At 39.3% G+C, this 17,698-nt stretch overlaps 1 protein-coding gene across 2 annotated transcripts in view; it reads left to right on the top strand.

Moving 5' to 3' along the window:
* Positions 1-17,177, top strand: part of RCBTB1 (RCC1 and BTB domain containing protein 1) — a 59,664-nt gene extending 42,487 nt beyond the window's left edge. For both annotated transcript variants that reach the window (XM_075591943.1, XM_075591944.1), the window contains 6 exons: positions 3,142-3,281; positions 10,650-10,840; positions 11,756-11,882; positions 13,086-13,237; positions 13,374-13,504; positions 15,352-17,177. In XM_075591943.1, coding sequence (XP_075448058.1) covers positions 3,142-3,281; positions 10,650-10,840; positions 11,756-11,882; positions 13,086-13,237; positions 13,374-13,504; positions 15,352-15,492 — 882 coding nt within the window. In that variant the 3' untranslated portion in view covers positions 15,493-17,177. The remainder of the gene's footprint in view (positions 1-3,141; positions 3,282-10,649; positions 10,841-11,755; positions 11,883-13,085; positions 13,238-13,373; positions 13,505-15,351) is intronic.
* Positions 17,178-17,698: the final 521 nt, after the last annotated feature.

The following is a 17,698-nucleotide window of genomic DNA, read 5'->3' as shown; positions in this document are numbered from 1 at the left end:
AGGTCAGTAGACGTAAAGGATTCCTATCTTTAATATACCAATGTCCTACAGTCGGCAAACATTTCTAAGCTTTGCAGTGGGACAGGAATATTTCAAATTTCTGTTTGGCCTTGCAACCTCTTGGAGGACTTTCACAGAGGTTTTGGTAACCTTAATGATTGAAATAAGAACAGTCCATTCAGATATTTCACGAACTCAACGATATCTTGACAAAGGCCCAAGGCCCAAAAATCAGACTCCAAAAGACTGTTCATGGTCCCAAGGCTCAACAAAGTATCCGGCCGCTCCTCATTCTCTTACCATGCACCCCAAAACTGGAACAATCTACCAGAGATTCTTACATCCACCACCAGTCTAAGTTCTTTCAAATCTAAGGCCGTCACACATTTTAATGTGGTCTGTAACCATACGCCCATAATACAAATTATCTTTAACTGTGCATGCAATGTCTTGTATATAATGTATACCCTGCTCATTATGTAACTGTATTTGTAAACATGTATTATTTGTCTTAACTCTGTGCCCAGGACATACTTGAAAACGAGAGGTAACTCTCAATGTATTACTTCCTAGTAAAATATTTTATAAATAAATAAATAAACATCTTTTGCTGCAGCACCTTTCAAGAGTTTAGCATTTGAGTCTCCATGGCTGGGTAGTCAACCAGTCACATCGTCCCATCTCAAAAAATAAGATTCTTAAGAGTACAGTTCAGTATTGTGTGGGGTTTAGTCACCGTTCCCCACAACAAAAGAAAAATCCAATGATCTACAATGCATGAAGCTAATAGGCCACCTTCAACCATTCAGGTTGTAAAGTGGGTAAGATAACACATGAGTGTAAAATATATTTTTATTTGTCAGTGGGACAAACAAAGAGAGCTTCATCAAAATTTTGGATTTCAAAACACGCAGGGTATTGCTTGTTGTGATTGGAAAAATGAGAATCTAAAACTAGGATTTTCTATGCAAGAATTGGATTCTACTCGCAAGTGGCACAGAATGGGATGCCCATCTCGGGTCAAAAGTAGCTTAGGCCAAATGGCCTATTATGTATCGCGACGCAGCAGCAAATCCATAATTAAAGGCAGTAATGCAGACCATCTTCTCAGCAGGGATTAAAGGAAGTTTAGATTAGGTCAAACAATCTGACCACTGCAACCTACATTAGGAAGCAAGGCGGAACAAGAAATCGGGCACTTCCAACTGTTGCACTGCCCAACTGAAAATAGAGCACCTTTTAGAACACCTATCGGCAATCTATATTCCATGAAGATTCAATATGGAAGCAGACTTCCTGAGTCGGGAAACAAATTGCAGAGAATGGGCTCTAGTAGATTAAATTTTCACCCAGTTTATTAAAAAAATGTGGTCTACCCCAAATGGATATGAGGGCCTCCATCAAGAATGAAAAGCTGGGAAAATTGTTTTTAAGAAGTTTCCTTCAAGAAGCTTTTTGCATAGACGCCTTCTCGTCCAGATAGACAGAACATCTATATTGGGTGTTGCCACCAATACCTTTTAAACCAAAGGTACTGAAGAGAAGGCAGGTCAATGAGGTTGTGGCTATAGTCGCCTTTTGGCCTCCTAGAACATGGTTCCCTCTGCTTAGCGGCATGCTAGAGGCCCAGCCATGGCGGTTGCCAGTGTCTCCAGATCTCCTGTCTCGGTGTCCAGAATATATATATTATTTTTTATATAACCCATCCATTCTATAAAGTTTGGAATTTTTCAAATAGGCCTTGTGTTGGGACTTTGTGTCAGTTCCCTATAGGTCAATGTAACAACTGTTGGAATTACTGGGGAGATATCTGGCATCGGTGGATCTGGTAACACCGTTCTTTCAGGCAATACATAGTTAAACCACAATTTAATGATCCAGTTTCCTCCTGAGATCTTTATTCCTACAAGCCCTTACTAGATCTTTGTTCATACCGCTTTAGCAAATGTCAGATACAAATCTCACTGTCAAAAATATTCTTTTAGTAGCTATGACAGCATGCAGAATCTGTGAGTTAAGTGCTCTATTAAGGAACATTTTCTTATTTTCCATCAAGATAGGTTTTTGCCTAAAGTCATTTCCATCTTTCGTCTAACTCAGGAAATTCTATTTTTTGCCAGAATCCGTCAAATAAGGAACACATCCTTAATTTACTGGACGTTGAGATGTCTATGGCTCTCTATTATTGATGGGGAGCAGTCGGACAGGCTATTTTTAAATATAAGCCATTGTGTCATAGTGGGTATCAAGTTTATACCGTTCAAGAGGCAGGGCCATGGCCACATCCTTCTAGAAATATGCAGGGCAGCAGGTTGGACTTCCATAAATACATTACTAAAGTATCAAATGGATGTATATTCTTTGATCGAAAGGTCCTCCAGTGTGTTGTAGCTACAAATAAATGTGAACACGATCTACAGTGCCATTTGGTTCTCCTTTTATTACTTTACCCTGCTTGGGCAGTTCCCTTTCGTTCCCACTGCCATGGGATGACCAGGGGGAAAAAATGGTTCTATCTTGCTGTAATTTATCTTCCTGGGTAGTCCATCTATGGCAGTGCAAACCAATTTCCTGTCCGATTTTCATGTTTTGGCATGTATTAATATAACTATTTTTCAGCTTGGGAACTACAAGACTACCTGGAAAGTTGACTATACGTCCTCCAGGTAGAATTTTTCTTTCTCTCCCATCACGGCTAAGCGTGAAACGTAACTATTTTGTGTGCATTGTCATGGATGGACTAACCAGGAAAAGAAAGCTCTGGTAAGCTAGAAATAACTATTTTCTCAAACATTTAAAATGTTCAATTGGTCAATGTGTCTCATTCATAGATAAAGTAACATTTGTAGTTTTTTAGAGCTTTTGAAATCTCGGGGATCTTTAAAGACTGTAACTGGCTATCGAACAAAAGGTTCTTTGTAGTAGCATACAAATGAATGAACATGGCTGTCATGCTTGGCTTTTTGGTTCCTTCACAGGAACCCCGTAAGGATGGACAACTTTCTTTTCACCCAAGTTTGGCAAAATAAAAATGCAATGTTTATTCAGACCATATTTCAAGCATCAGTCTTCAAATAATCTCCAAAGTGTACACAGAGGCATGTTTGACTTCTAAAAGTGACCTTGTGATTTTACTTGCAGATTGTCTTTGGCCATTCCCACACATTAGGACTAACCGATCAGGGTGTGTTGTATACCTGGGGAACAAATGCACACGGGCAGTTGGGAATCGGCAATAAAAGCAACCAATTTTCCCCTGTAAAAGTCGTTACAAAGGAAAGGTAATGTAGCTGGATATAACATACGTTTATATGGAGAACACTGGTTCTGGGAGTGTGATTTCTCATAATTGTTAGCGTTTACTGTGTGGTTAGACAGACCTTAATTGTAGTTTTACTATCAAATGTTGGTATGTTTGCTAAATATTTGGGCTGATGACAAAATTTGGGTAACCCCACAGCTTTAACCAACATATAGAGATCAGGCAGTGTAGCTTTAAAGTAGAGCTGTAAGGTATAGGTCATACATCAACTAAAAGGGACCCCAATTCCCTTTAAAGGTTAGAACAAAGCACAAGGGTGACCTAGCACTCAAATAGAAAAAAATCATCATAAGGATAAGTTAAAATAAAGAATTCTTTACTTGTGAGAGACTAGAAAGGGGTAAACCTAGCCGTCAGATGTGTATACATCACATAAGACGATGCATCATAAACGGGAATAGTAGTAACATGAAACATCTTGTATCGGAAGAAGCATACTATATACAACAAAACTGCACCCAGTACACAAGTATATAGTACTTAATCGAAAAATATTGCAGTCAAAGCAACATAATCATAACTCATGAAGAAATAATATATACAATACTGGATACTAGTCCCCCATCCGGAGTCGGAGCAGAGATATCAGCAAAGGTACAGACTGAAGCAATTGTAGCAAAAAGTATCCACTCTGCTGAAATCAAGTGGGGGGAGAAAGGTGAACAGGGAAATAGAAGAGAAATAAAGGGGGGGGGGGGCACCTGCAATTTTTTGGGATGGAAGCCCCTCTTCAGGCCTGTTCCCACGTGTCAAAATACTCTGTACTTCCATATTTTCCCAGCACTGTAATGGAGATTAGGCAAGTTCAATAGTCATCCATTGATTCAGGAAAAATCGGCCTCCGGATGAGGGATAAATTTCCACTGTTGTACTGTATATAGTATTTCTTCATGTGTTCTGGTTTTTGCCTTGACTATTTTTCTACTAAGTACTATATACTTGGGTGCAGTTTTGTTGTATATAGCATGCTTCTTCCAATACCTATTCTGATACAAGATGTTTCAGGTTAATGCTGTTCTCGTTTATGATAAATCTTGTTTTATGTTATGTATTCGCATCTGATGGCTAGGTTTACCTGTTTCTAATCTCACAAGAAAAGTTATTTTGGCTTATCCTAACGTGGTGATTTTATTTTATATTTGAGTGCTGGAATGGGGGGGGGGGGGGGGTGTCACCCTTGTGTTTTATTCTAACCCTACAGCCTTGTCACATTAAAGGTAGGCTACATCCTAATTAAGAAACTTGAATCTGGATATTTTCATTTAGGCTAACGTTCTTTAGTATGTCAAGTAAGGATTAAAGAATAATGGACATGGTTTTCCTCTCTGCACTGCCATGTTCAGCATCTTTCTGCTGTCGCATTGTCATTTGTGATGCCAATCACGGCTCTACCTTTTGAATAGGGACCATTTGGTAATGGAAAGAGGGTGTTTGTAAAGTGTAATTTTAATGCAGTTTTAATAGCCATATTTTTTTTTAATTGATTTTTAGAAGTTATGGGTTACATAAGCCAAAAAAAGTTAGGCGAGGGTGAACAAAGGTTAGAGAGAACCAGCTCAATTTTAACGGAAAATACTTTAAAAAAACCAAACAATCTTTGTTGTAAGTTGTCACGTACGGCCCACCTGAGAGCACATGACCTGCATACGGGACAAGGATTAATACTCCGCTCGCAAGCGGTCCCACTTTTCACCTCCGCAGAGGCCCCTCAAATGGACAATATCTCCCTTACAGGACTAGGGTTAATGCACAACTCACAAGTTGCCTCACTCTTCACCTTCGCAAAGGTCCTCAAATGAGTTAACGTCTCCCCTAAAGCTGTCCCAATATACCAACTGTCACGAAAAGCACATAAAGGAGCACATGACTTAGATATGCAATTAGGGCTAATACACACAGCTACTCTAGCCAACTTGCCTTTCCCCTTTGCAAAGGTACCTCCAATAAGTTAATATTAACCCCTTACTCGATGACAAATATCTATCCACTGCCAGCACCTGAAATATGCAAATAATATGTAAAATTAATATTTGCCAGGCCCCAGGTCCCTGTTTATTATAGAAAAAAAAGAATGCACTTTAACACACACACACACACACACACACACACACACACACACACACACACACACACACACACACACACACACACAATACGTTGTAGCCAAATGTGTCCAAAAACATAAATACGCTCTCCAGAGCGTGCAACAGTTCATTCAGAGCCCAAAGCATTACTTATTAAATGTTTTAATATATCTAAACATACAGTGTTTAGGTTACAGAATAAAGGATTACAAGAAACCTATTATTGCAGAACAGTTTCTCAAAATAAAAAGGATAAACAGACTGAAACCCTATTTCCAAATGCCATAGATTTTCCCAGGGAGGCCACTGGTTCAGGAATATGAGATATCACGTGTTTAGTCCAAACACACCTCTGTTAGAATCTGATTTTTCATAAAACCTTGCTCTCTTTTGTAGTATTTTTTTTCCCCCCTTGCAACAACATAAACCCGACTCCTGTGGTAAATGGGCTGTGAGATTGACCGTTTTATGACGGAGGGAAATAAAACTCTTCTACCAAATGACTTTAAGCTTTGAAATACTTTGAGCCAGGGTTCTGTTTACGTTGGTGTCGGGAGAACCATCATTTTACTTGCATCTCTATATTCTATAACAGTCCTATAACCAGGCCTGGTCAAGGGGCAAGCAGGCCATTAAACATTTCTTTGTATTTGTTAAATCAAACTGTACCCACACTAACCCCCTGAAGCACCAGATTGATCAAAATACCCAATGTCGCATGATATTATCATGACATACGTACACATGGTTATATCATAAACATATACTTAACCTCAAATAATCAGATTTTAGTTGCATCAAACATTTAGCGACGTAATATATGTATGTTTTTGTTTTATTCTCGCCCAAGGCTAATGATTGATTAACCACGTATTAACTTATGTTTACATAGATATAGAACAAATATAATAGTAAAACAATATAAACCAATACTTGAGCATAGATGGCATCTAAGGGAGGACGTAAATAAATATCTTAATCAATAAATCCAATAATTTCAATATACTGTGACATTGATATGATTTAATCTTATTTTCTGTTTTAATTTGCCCTTTGTTTTTAGTTTCCGTGGAGATTGGGTGCTGTTGTCACATCTTTAAAAAGAAAAAAACAAAAGTTCTACTGTACATGAATTATAATCCACTTCCTATCCATAGTCTCTCAGACCCTGCTACAAAACAATTTCTCTGCTATGGGCTTTCTCAACTTTCTTTAATTTCAGACCATTTATAATTTAAGCCTAAACTATTATGCTTGTTTTAATAAAAATTAAAAAAAACTCCCAGCTGAGCATTGCTATTGACCTACAGTATTTGTTTGAGGCATTAGTTGAGCCTAATCCTGTAATCAATGATGCATTTTTTGGGGATTAGAAGGATCATATCTATCAAAGCTTGAATGGTTAGACCAGGTAGACGTGACATCAAAACGAGAGGACCATAACCTGTATCTCAATTTATATTTAACAATTTGCCCACAAGTTTAATTTTCCCAGGAATGTATGATTTTGACCATAATTCCAGAGACATCTATAAAAGTGGCATCAGATCAGATATTTTAGATACCTGTCCTGAATGCATTTTTGAAGTTGTGCTGGCAGAGGTGGAAGTAGGGCGTGGTCAGCAGGGCAATTTCCCCCGGGCACAGCCTGATGGGGAATGTGGAGATCAGCTGTCTCCTGCCGACAGAGAAAGTAGGGACATCAGCCCCAGTGCTCCGATACCAGAAGTTGGGTCTGAATTCCAGGATCTGCCACTCTGCAAAACAAAAAATTGATATCCATGAAAATACACAAACCCATCCCCTCGTCATTGGACCTAAACTGTATCTTCCTGTCTAAATTATGTGAAACAAAGCGATTTATGTGGAGAAGGAAAAAAAGTCTGGAGATGTCCACATGAACACATCAATCCGGCTGCTCAACGCTGAAGTTATGACAGATCTTCCAAAGTGGCAGGTGGAATCGGGTTCAGGAAGGCCTCCTCTTTGCGAGTGTAAAATAACGGTGATCCTGTTTTGCGTGAAAATGTTCAGTTTGGCTAGATAAGGTAAAATAAATGTACGAATTTTTTTTATTTTTTTTACACACAACTTGGACCACATTTACCAAACCTGGAAAGTCCATCAAAAGTCCTGAAAAACGTATTTTGGAGAATCTTGTATCTGCAGTTTTCCACTATTTCTGTAGCCATGCAGGGCCTTCTTGTCTGTATAGTTGGTAAACTTTGTGATAGGCAGCGGATGACTATTTTTTTCTTTTGGGTCGCTCGGGGAGTCAACTCTAACAGTCAATTGTTCGTGGCAGTCCCTTGGGGTCTAGGTCAAATTAACAAGGTATTTCGTCCGCTATTGTAGATGAACGCGACACCTCTTGCTGGAGGAATTCCTGGCCATATCCAGATTTCAGATTACAGCTACTGGGTCTATTTTCTAGATGTACGTTTGCCTTCCAGAAGCTCTGGACTGAGGTGAGCTCACTCACCAGAGATCTTTAATTTGGTTATATAATCTTCAATAGTTCTGAATTCTCTAGTTTCTGATTTTTAATCGGGTTAATGGGTTCCCCTCCAGTAGATTCAAGATGTACCTCAGATTCTGCTGGACTGTGACTAGAATTTTCAGATGCAATTTGTTTAGTGTTTTTCAGACTTGTTAGATTTCTGCATGCAGTCTACTCTCCAAAGGTGTTTACTATAGGAATGTTTCCATTTAACGGAGTTCGCTATCATTTGAGGGGTGATTCATTGTTTAAATACTTTTTTTTTTAAAAATTTATTAAACCGAGTAATTCTTCTTTCTGTTATATCTGCATAGAAAAAAATGGCTTTCCCCAAGCTCCCAACAATTTCTTGATCACTTACATGCGGTCAGTAACTTCCTGCCTAAATTGTGTGAAGATAATTTTTATTTCCATTAGGCTATGCCTATTTTGCTAGCTCTTACTACTGGTTCCCTGTGTCTCCTCCCCAGGTATCCTTTTTGCTGCCAATATTTAGGCGGGCGATACCTCCACATGCTCAACGAGGGACAGAGCTTTACCTCATCAGATTAGACACCATATTCTTCTTCTCTGCTGCACCATTGAAGGGTGCTTGACCGGCAAACACATGCCCTAATTGACTGGAGGCCATGCCAGAGACACCCCCCCCCCCCCCCCCATGGTACTTGTGTGCAGACAGGAGATGGATCCCCAACACCCACTTGGTCTCTGTAGCACTCCTTTCCCTCTGCATGCATCAATCTGGATCGTCTGGCTCCTGACAGCAGCTGCCGGTCACGAGACACCAGTGCTCTGACTGAATCCCCCTTTGCTACTGGAAGACGACCAACCACCACCCGTGGTGAGGCTCATCCATCTAGGCACAGCCCTGGTCAGCAGGCCACTTCCCACCTCATAGATTAGACCGTGCTGCCCTAGGAAGAGGGACCAGACTACCAGTTGTTGGCTTCCCACTCGCACCATGTGGCCTTAGGAGACTTTAACCAAGGGCTCTGAAAATGTCCCTTGCTTTTTACCTTTACTTCTGAAGGGGAAGGGGGGGTTGTAGAGTCTGCCAAGATTCACCTACTGTTACTTCAGCTCTTATTTTCCAAAATACCATCTGTCTCAGCTGCTCCTACCAAACTGTGGTTTCAACATAACCCTTATCCACTCAGGAGCTGAAGCAATCAGCGGCCAACTTTTTTTTTTGGTGGGGGAGGGGTGTAAGTGGAAAGAAATGCGACGTGGGAAAGAGCAACGGATTACTACTAGTAGAAAGAAGCCTAACGCCCTGTGCACATGATCTCAGGTCTCAACAATCTATGAACAAGTACTGCATGTCGGGTTCATTACTCTAAAGGGTTCGAAATCTACCACAGGGCCAAAACTATTTGAAGTTTCACCACATTTCCCTTTTAAGCAGTAGGTTAACTTCTCTGGTTGTTACGTGCCAAATTCTGTTTGTCACTAATGGCGCAGCGGGATATAATTAATTTCCAATGAAATACCCTGTTCATAACGTCAATTCACTTTAAAACTAGAGTACTTGTATAATTTGTTTTGTTTTAACATGCATGTATGGAATAACAGGAGTTAACTGTGTATCCAATGTCCAATCAAAACAAAGTACTTCCAGATACTTTTACCTTGCCAAGTTAAAGTTTTCTGTTGGTCATTTATAAACTTTCAGCTTGTCAAATGTTATAAATGAGAGCATTGTCGTCTCTTGTGCATAAACTAGAGCAGCTGTACATGTCCACAATCGACCTAAGAGAGCAGAATTAATCAAGACCCTTGGTGGGAAGCCATACTGTGAAATGTATGTGCATCAAAAAAAGTATTCTAAAGAAAAATGTATATTCTGATATCCTAAATACTGGCTAAATGCCTAGAGGGCCGGATGTGCCACGGCACCAGTGTCACGCCTCTCTGGCACTCGTCACTCTGTCGCAACGACCACTTCCTGATCGCGTAAGACGCGATCCTCTACAAATACAAGCAGGTAAATTGATGTAGCTGGTACGTTATGAGGCCTTTGTAGTGCCATGCCCCATTGCGTAGTACCTATGTCTATAGGGCACCCAAAGGGTTAAAGAGTTGGTTTAATCAACTTGTTTAGGTTTTCAAACTTCCACCACTGGAATTTCTGAACTCCATACTTTCGTATACGAGGTCACAACGATAGCACTAGTAAAGTGGCACCAACCCGAGCCTTAGTCATAAAATGTTATACTGTGTGGCCATAAACTGGAATCTGGATTTATGCAGTGGAGAATTGTGACCTGATGTTGGTTTGAGCCCCTCTTAAACCTACACAGACATTGACTTCTGTTGTTGAAGTCTGAACTCTTAATTCCAAAAAATGAAATCAACTTGAGACAAGGTAAAGATCGTGTAGAATGAACTTGGTGCTGTGGCAGAATTGTCATTTTCTTAGCCAAAATGTACAACTAAAGAACCCCTATATAAAGTAACAAATCTAAAAAGGTTAATGATGCCAAATGGAATTTAGAAACAAGAAATGGATAATTATAATTGAAGGTTTTTGTTCAACTTTTAAATGAAGGGGCAATTTCAGTACGCCTTGGTTAACTGCACTTTTGCATGCAAACTCGTGCCTCAAAACCCCTCCTAAAGTATGAAGTTTAGGAATACAATTTGTTTATCAAATACTGGACATTGGCAATTCCATAATGTGGATTTTAACAAAATACAGCTGTTTCTGTAAAATATGGTTGTAGAATTTGCTTTCTTTTTGCAGGATGGTGGAAATAGCTGCGTGTCACTCGTCCCACACATCTGCTGCCAAGTCTCAGAGTGGCCAGGTTTACATGTGGGGACTGTGTCGGGGGCAGCTTGTCCTTGTTCCACACCTCACACACTTCACCTGCACAGATGATGTGTTTGCCTGTTTTTCTAACCCACCTGTAATGTGGCGTATTCTCTCTGTAGGTGAGTACCAATTACGAAAAATGTTTTGACTGTTCTGATAACTTGAATGAGAGCACCAGAGTCTGAATTCCGGGGCAGAGTTGATCATATACAAATATCAGCTGACAGATGGCACTGGGAGCGTACGCAGTGAATGTACTGAATATATCAATCTGTTTTTCAAACTTCTGTTTGTCAAGCTTCTGGTTCTTACTCTTCATAGGGGTGTCTGTATCTTATTTATTGGGGGAGGGGAGGGTCTAACGATTAGAATGGGATCTAAAACCTGCCATCAGTACAGCTGGAGAGGACTGTTTTAAGATTAATTAAAATTATGTATGTATCTATGTATAAAACATAAATGTATGTATAATACATAAAATATATACACACACACATACACACACACATACACACACACATACACACCACACACACACACACACATACACACCACACACACACACACACACACATACACACACATACACATACACACACACATACACACACACACACACACACACACATACACACACACATACACATACACACATACACACACACACACACACACACACATACACACATGTATATGTGTGTATATGTATATATTGTGTGTTTACATTCCAGAATATCATACCCTTTTAGGACTTTACTGTTATGGGCACGTTCGTTAAATAAGGTGTGACCCCCTAAACAATTTACTGAGGAAGAGAATGATATTAAGTACAGATTCATCCATGCAGAAATGCTACTCTTGCTTGTCATGTAATGGCCCCCCAAAAAAATCTAAGCCGAGTCCACTTTTTTGTATAATCTGGGAAAAGTACCTTTTCATCTGCTGAATTTGTGAGGCAATAAATGGTGGTTACTACCTGTCTTCCTCTGGCCCTCAGTCTGCTCATGCTCTGTGCTTTCAATTTGTTCATGTAGAGCATGAAGACTTCTTAACAGTTGCAGAGTCGTTAAAAAAGGAATTTGACAGTGAAGAAACATCAGACTTAAAATTCAGAGTTGATGGAAAAGACGTATATGTGCATAAGGCAGTCTTGAAAATAAGGTATATATTTTTTTTATTTACCACCTTGTAGATTGTTTATATATTTTTCAGTAGCTCTAGTATTCTGTGGTCAAAATGTTTAAGGGGTAAGATGTATTGAGTGGTTACAGTGTAACTCAAAGACATACAACTCTCAAATAATTGAAATTGGCAGTTCCACCCTAGCAAACCACTTTATTTAAAACCAGATATGAATATAATTGGCTTCCTTAAATTAGTATTCTCACACTTGTGTACAAAATCAGTGCATTTCTGGTTGATTCAACATTATAATCTTATCTGGTAATTATTGTTCGCCCCTGAATCCCAATATCTTGTTAAACTAATAATAAAGCTAAACAAAAGGGAAACTGGATCGACAATTTACCAAGGTAACCAGTAATTTACACACCATAAAAAAAAGCAGATTAGATTGTAAATTCATTAATTCATTTTGGACAAAGTACTGTACATGTCCCTGAAATGACTTGGCCATAAGATGGGGTACATCTTTAAGGCAGCAATACAGCCTTTTGTTGTATACTGTACTGTATGTATATTTTATAATAAAAAAAATATACAGGATTCGAACCTGGGGCTTCTCCCGCTGTACCCGATATACTTTCCGTTTTAGTTGCCTGTGTCGACTCCGGGAGTTTGAGATGGCACCTGCACTCCAATAGGAAGTCGCAACATTATTCCCCCAATGACGTTACGGCTTTCTATTGGTCCGCGGGACCAAGGCTAACTTGGTTGACATTTTTATTTTCCGAATCTCATTTCAAACCCGCCAACTAAAACGGTAAGTATTTTGGAAACCAGGCATTTCCTGGAGCTAAAAATAGCAGTCAGTACATTGTACTTCATATTTTCCAAAACACTCAAAGGTGTATGTCGGATACCTTTCAGTTGGAATGACTATACGGTGTATTAGCAAGGTTAACATTTACGTTTGTGCTCGAGCAGTTGTGCTCAATTTCAGTCCTCAGGACCCGCCCAACAGGTAAGGATATCCTAATTTCAGCACAAGTGGCTCAATCAGTGACTCAGTCTTTACCTGGAATTGAGTACCACTGCTCTAGATCTAAGGGGGAAAAAAATATTGTTTGGGGATGAAAACAAATGACTACTATTTACGCCACACACTATATATAATGGTTTTCCAAAGTTTGCACCTTTTTTTTAAGTCTGTTAAATGGAGTTAATTTACTGTTTTTACTGTAGGTGTGAACATTTTCGTACAATGTTCCAGTCGTATTGGAACGAAAACACCAAGGAGGTGATAGAAATTGACCAGTTTTCGTATCCCGTGTACCGTGCCTTTCTTGAGTACTTGTATACAGATAACGTTGACCTGCCACCAGAAGATGCTATAGGTACAGGTTTACCTCCAGCTAACGCTTGTTTGCATTTGGGTTTAGTTCTACTTTCTTACTAAAGACTATTTGGAAATGTGCCTTTATTTTATTTGATTTATGTGCCGAATATGCATTTTGTCTCTTGCATTTCTAGGACTTTTGGATTTAGCTACATCTTACTGCGAAAACAGACTGAAGAAGTTGTGTCAGCATATTATCAAAAGAGGAATAACTGTGGACAATGCTTTCTTATTGCTTTCTGCTGCTGTCAAATATGAGGCAGAGGTAATCCTTCCAAATGTATTTCGTCTTTTGACAAATCGGTCACTTTTGACATTCTCGGATACGGAATTTGAAGAAATGCATTTGCCTTCTTGGTCTGCTTCTTTCCCCTCTCTAATTTCCAGTTCTTATCCCTTTCATATTCATTTAATGGACTGTTCCCATCAACTCCGCTTCAAAGCTGTCTGCGCAGCGCTTTCTTTTTGTTTTTGCTTTTTATTTGAATCTGCAGGGGGATACCACAGAAGTGCAAAGTATTCTGCAAAAGTCTTCTTTTTTTTAATCATCTCTTCCTTGGCATTCTGTACCACGTTATATTGTCCTTCTCTCTGTATATCCTTTCGGCTCAAAACGCTTCATTTTTGCTCATTCTCTAAAATGTAAACCTTTAACTCCATTCCCCAAGAACATTCCAGCTGCTCCTACTATGCCAATCAAAACCCCAAATAAGCTTTTCAATGGCAAACATTAGGAGTTGCAGCTTACTGTGTTGCATGCTGTTATCCCCAGTGTTCAGTACTTCAGGCAGCATTGCAAATTTTAATGAAAAAATCCTCTCCACTCATGACTGCAATTGTATGAGGCTGACAGGAATGTATTTATTTTTTTAATGCCCTTTCCATTCTCGGACAGTTCTACAGTTTTTCGCTTCAAGCATTTTGTGCTCTCCCAAATGTAAAACCTTTCTCATTTGAGATGTTCTGTTGTCAAGAGGCGCATCCTTGAGTGTAAAGCCATACAAAAGAATGTACTGTATACACAGTTTCAAACAGTGATTGTATAATTCATCTTCATGCAAAATCTGACTAAGTTCTGCCTCGCATGAAGGACTGGATCCTAAAAAGTTATTGTCTCATGGCTTAAGTAGAAATGACACAATCAGGGAAATGTTTATATTAAAGTGACAAGATTGTTTCCAAGTGTCCAGAGTTGTCAATAGGGGGGATGCTTAACTGGATGGAGTAGCTTCAAAGACAAGTTATACAATCCTCAAAACTAGAGACATAAGGTTGTGTACAGTGTACTGATGCAGCGGCCGTTATTCGAACACTTCACGCGTCATGTACATCGGAATCCCGATTTGAAACCGCGGGATGAATTCCAGCCTTCCCGCACTAAGATGCGAGAGCAGAAAAACGAATTTGAGTGTTCTGGCTATTAAAAACATGAAATTGACACAGTAGCACTGTACTGTACACATTACAATTCATCCATTTTATTGCAAACAAAGAAACAGAAGCCATGAAATTCAAACAAAACATCCGCGATAAGCGCGGGTGCCCGGGGCGATTGGCCGCATTTCATGCTGCGTGAGGAACAGCAGAGAACTCAAAATCGGCGCCGAGATGTGTTCGAATAACGGCCGCTCCATCAGTATGTTTCCACCCGGATACCTTCCCGCATAAGTTTGAAAGAACATGCATGCAGTGCCAGCTGCCTCGTAATCAGTGGGCAAAGTATTATCCCCCTGAATTAAAAGGCCAAACACTGGAAGGCTTTCCTGACCTTTTCTAATTGGCCTACCAGGGAGGGTTTGCAGGCCACTATTTTGTGTCTTGCTCGGAGTATGACTTGATATGAACAGTGTCGCAGGTCTGTAGACTTTTGCACTTGCTGGGCAGATGGGTGGGAGGCCAAAGGAAATTAAAAGCAAGTTATGTCAGCACCTTTTAATTATTTAAGGGAACTGCAATCTGACTTGCCTCTGCAGCCATTGTAGAAAATCTCATTGGGAAAACCTACATTTGTCAAAATTATTTGTCGTTGTATGATCAACCATTTAAAAATTTATTTTATTTCTCCCTCTTCTCTCCCCCCCTAACCCCCCCCCCCCCCGCCTCCATCTTCAGGATTTAGAAGAATTTTGCTTCAAGTTTTGTGTCAATCATTTGACAGACGTCACGCAAACTTCAGCATTCTGGCAAATGGATGGACTGCTGCTGAAGGACTTCATTTTGAAGGCCGGTAAAAATGGAGGCTTTAAGAATTGACACTTGTACTGTATTTCCATATTGGAGGACTGTGTAGGCACATTTTGTGCATTGGGCATTGTCTAGTCTTTATCCAAATGTATAGCTATGAAAAAAAGTAGTTTTCTGATGAGCTTTTTTTTAAAAACCTGTAGCTGTAAAAGGTGTTCTACATACAAGAGACAGATAATACTACCTGTTATGTTATACATTTGTTGGTAGAAGCATTCTCAGACCTGTGAATCTTGAGGAACCGGCATATTTCTAAGAACCAAGTTATGTATAGTTAACATGTTACTTCAGATGCACAATTATCTGTTAAAAAAAAAACTAAACACGGTTTTCGTCACAGTGGGTCATTATGAAGGTCCTCTACACAGAGATCTGTTTAACGTCAAATCATTGGCTGCTGGGTAAGCTCAGCTAAACATATTTGTTTTTAAATAAAAAGAAAAATGTTATTACTAAGGTCCATGTGAAAAGGTGTAAAAAAAAGATTTATGTGACATACTAATTATCAATCAAGATCTATTAAATATGAATCCATGTCATTACTTTCATTGTGGTACTGGGCACTGCTGTGGAAGTTTACCGAAAGGTTTGTAAAGGTAATCGCCAAGCTGTTCTGCCATAGTTGCTTGCCAAAGCATTTCAGTGAATAACCTCTCTAGTTTATTTTTTTAGTTAATCGAATATATTAATAGATCTTCATAAAGGATCATTTGATTGTTGTTGGCTTCAGTTACTTGGAATCCCCCCCATGTATCCGATAACAACAATAGAGATTGGATAGTATTTTTAATTACTGGCCACCATAAATATTTAGGTTGTAATCTTTGCATCTTTTAATGAGATTATAAATTTGCTACAATAGCTATTGCCTTAAGGTGTGAAAATCCCAAGTGTGTAAATACAGTTGTAAGCCAAAAGGATTTGATGAACACTCAAAACCTCAACGAGAGAGTGCTAACAAGGGGCAAAAAATGAATGTGAAATGAGTGTAAATATAAAAGGAAGCAGAAAATTATGCCCACCTTACTGTTTATCTGTGTGTCTGCGTGATCCTAATGCGTCCTACTGCGGTTATTTTGCCATTATATTTTAAGCTTAACTGTTGTGAGAAACTGCTGTACATCTTTACTGTAGTTGGATGTTTGAGCAGCATGTCTCCTGTTTCCAATACCTTCATCTCTGTTGCAACCAGGGGCTCTACTCGGTGGCCAGAAAACCCCAGCCTTGGTCTTGTATTATCTGGTCAAAAAAAGTTTCTGCGCCATTTGCAGTCACTAAAGCTACCTGCTTTTTTTAACCCAATGTTCTAAAGTAGTGTTGAGCAGTAATTGAAGCAAATAAAACATGGTTGTGTAGATGTAACCAAAATTGTACTTGCAATAGGATACTTTTATAAACCCGCTCAGATTTCTCTCTGGGGGTTTGTTACATCCCACACCTCAAACGTGTAAAATTGTAGGGGTGCACACACCCAACCAGGTATTTTTCCATATAAAATCTGTGGGAACATCAGCACTCCATTACAAAACTTTATAACCTATATATTAATCAGCCTTTGCACTTTTTTTTATAGCAAATCAGTAAATGCAATTACCTGTATGGGCAGAAAATGTGTTGTGTTGTTTTTGTTCATTTTTATTGCACTTTAACTCATGTTAAATGTAACTTGATTAAAATAAAGCCAGTAAATCTTTTGTATGTCTTTATTTTGTCCTACTGTACATTAGTCCCTCTTATAAAAAAAATGATACATTTCCACCTACATTAGTCCTGACTGTTGCTGTATTGAATGACTTGGCCATTTAAAGAGTCCCGATCACTAAAACCGCACAAACGTTTTAGTTTTGATCTAACGAAGTTGACCTGTATGAGCCAAGTGAGGTCTTAACAGAAGTACGCGATAGAAGGAATAGGTTATTTGTGCTTCGAGGAGCATTTCGTTATTTACTGCAACTTTTTTTTTTTTTATCTACTAAATATTTATTCTGCTAAATAGAAATGTGTGTGCATCTAACACATTACTATAGTACTTCCACTTATCTTGGCTCAGCTGTATACTACCGATCGGGATCTCCTCCAAACACAGCTGCTCGTGTGAGTGTCTGAGCCGTGCCTATACTGCTACTTACATCTGCTGCTGCTATTGATGTTGGATTCTGAGGACTCTCACAGCGTCAGGCTTTACTAGCAGGAGGCAATTTGGACTCTAACTCTC

The sequence above is a fragment of the Ascaphus truei genome, chromosome 3, assembly GCF_040206685.1.
Source record: "Ascaphus truei isolate aAscTru1 chromosome 3, aAscTru1.hap1, whole genome shotgun sequence".
NCBI lineage: Eukaryota > Metazoa > Chordata > Amphibia > Anura > Ascaphidae > Ascaphus > Ascaphus truei.
This window is presented reverse-complemented; position numbering and strand designations above follow the sequence as displayed.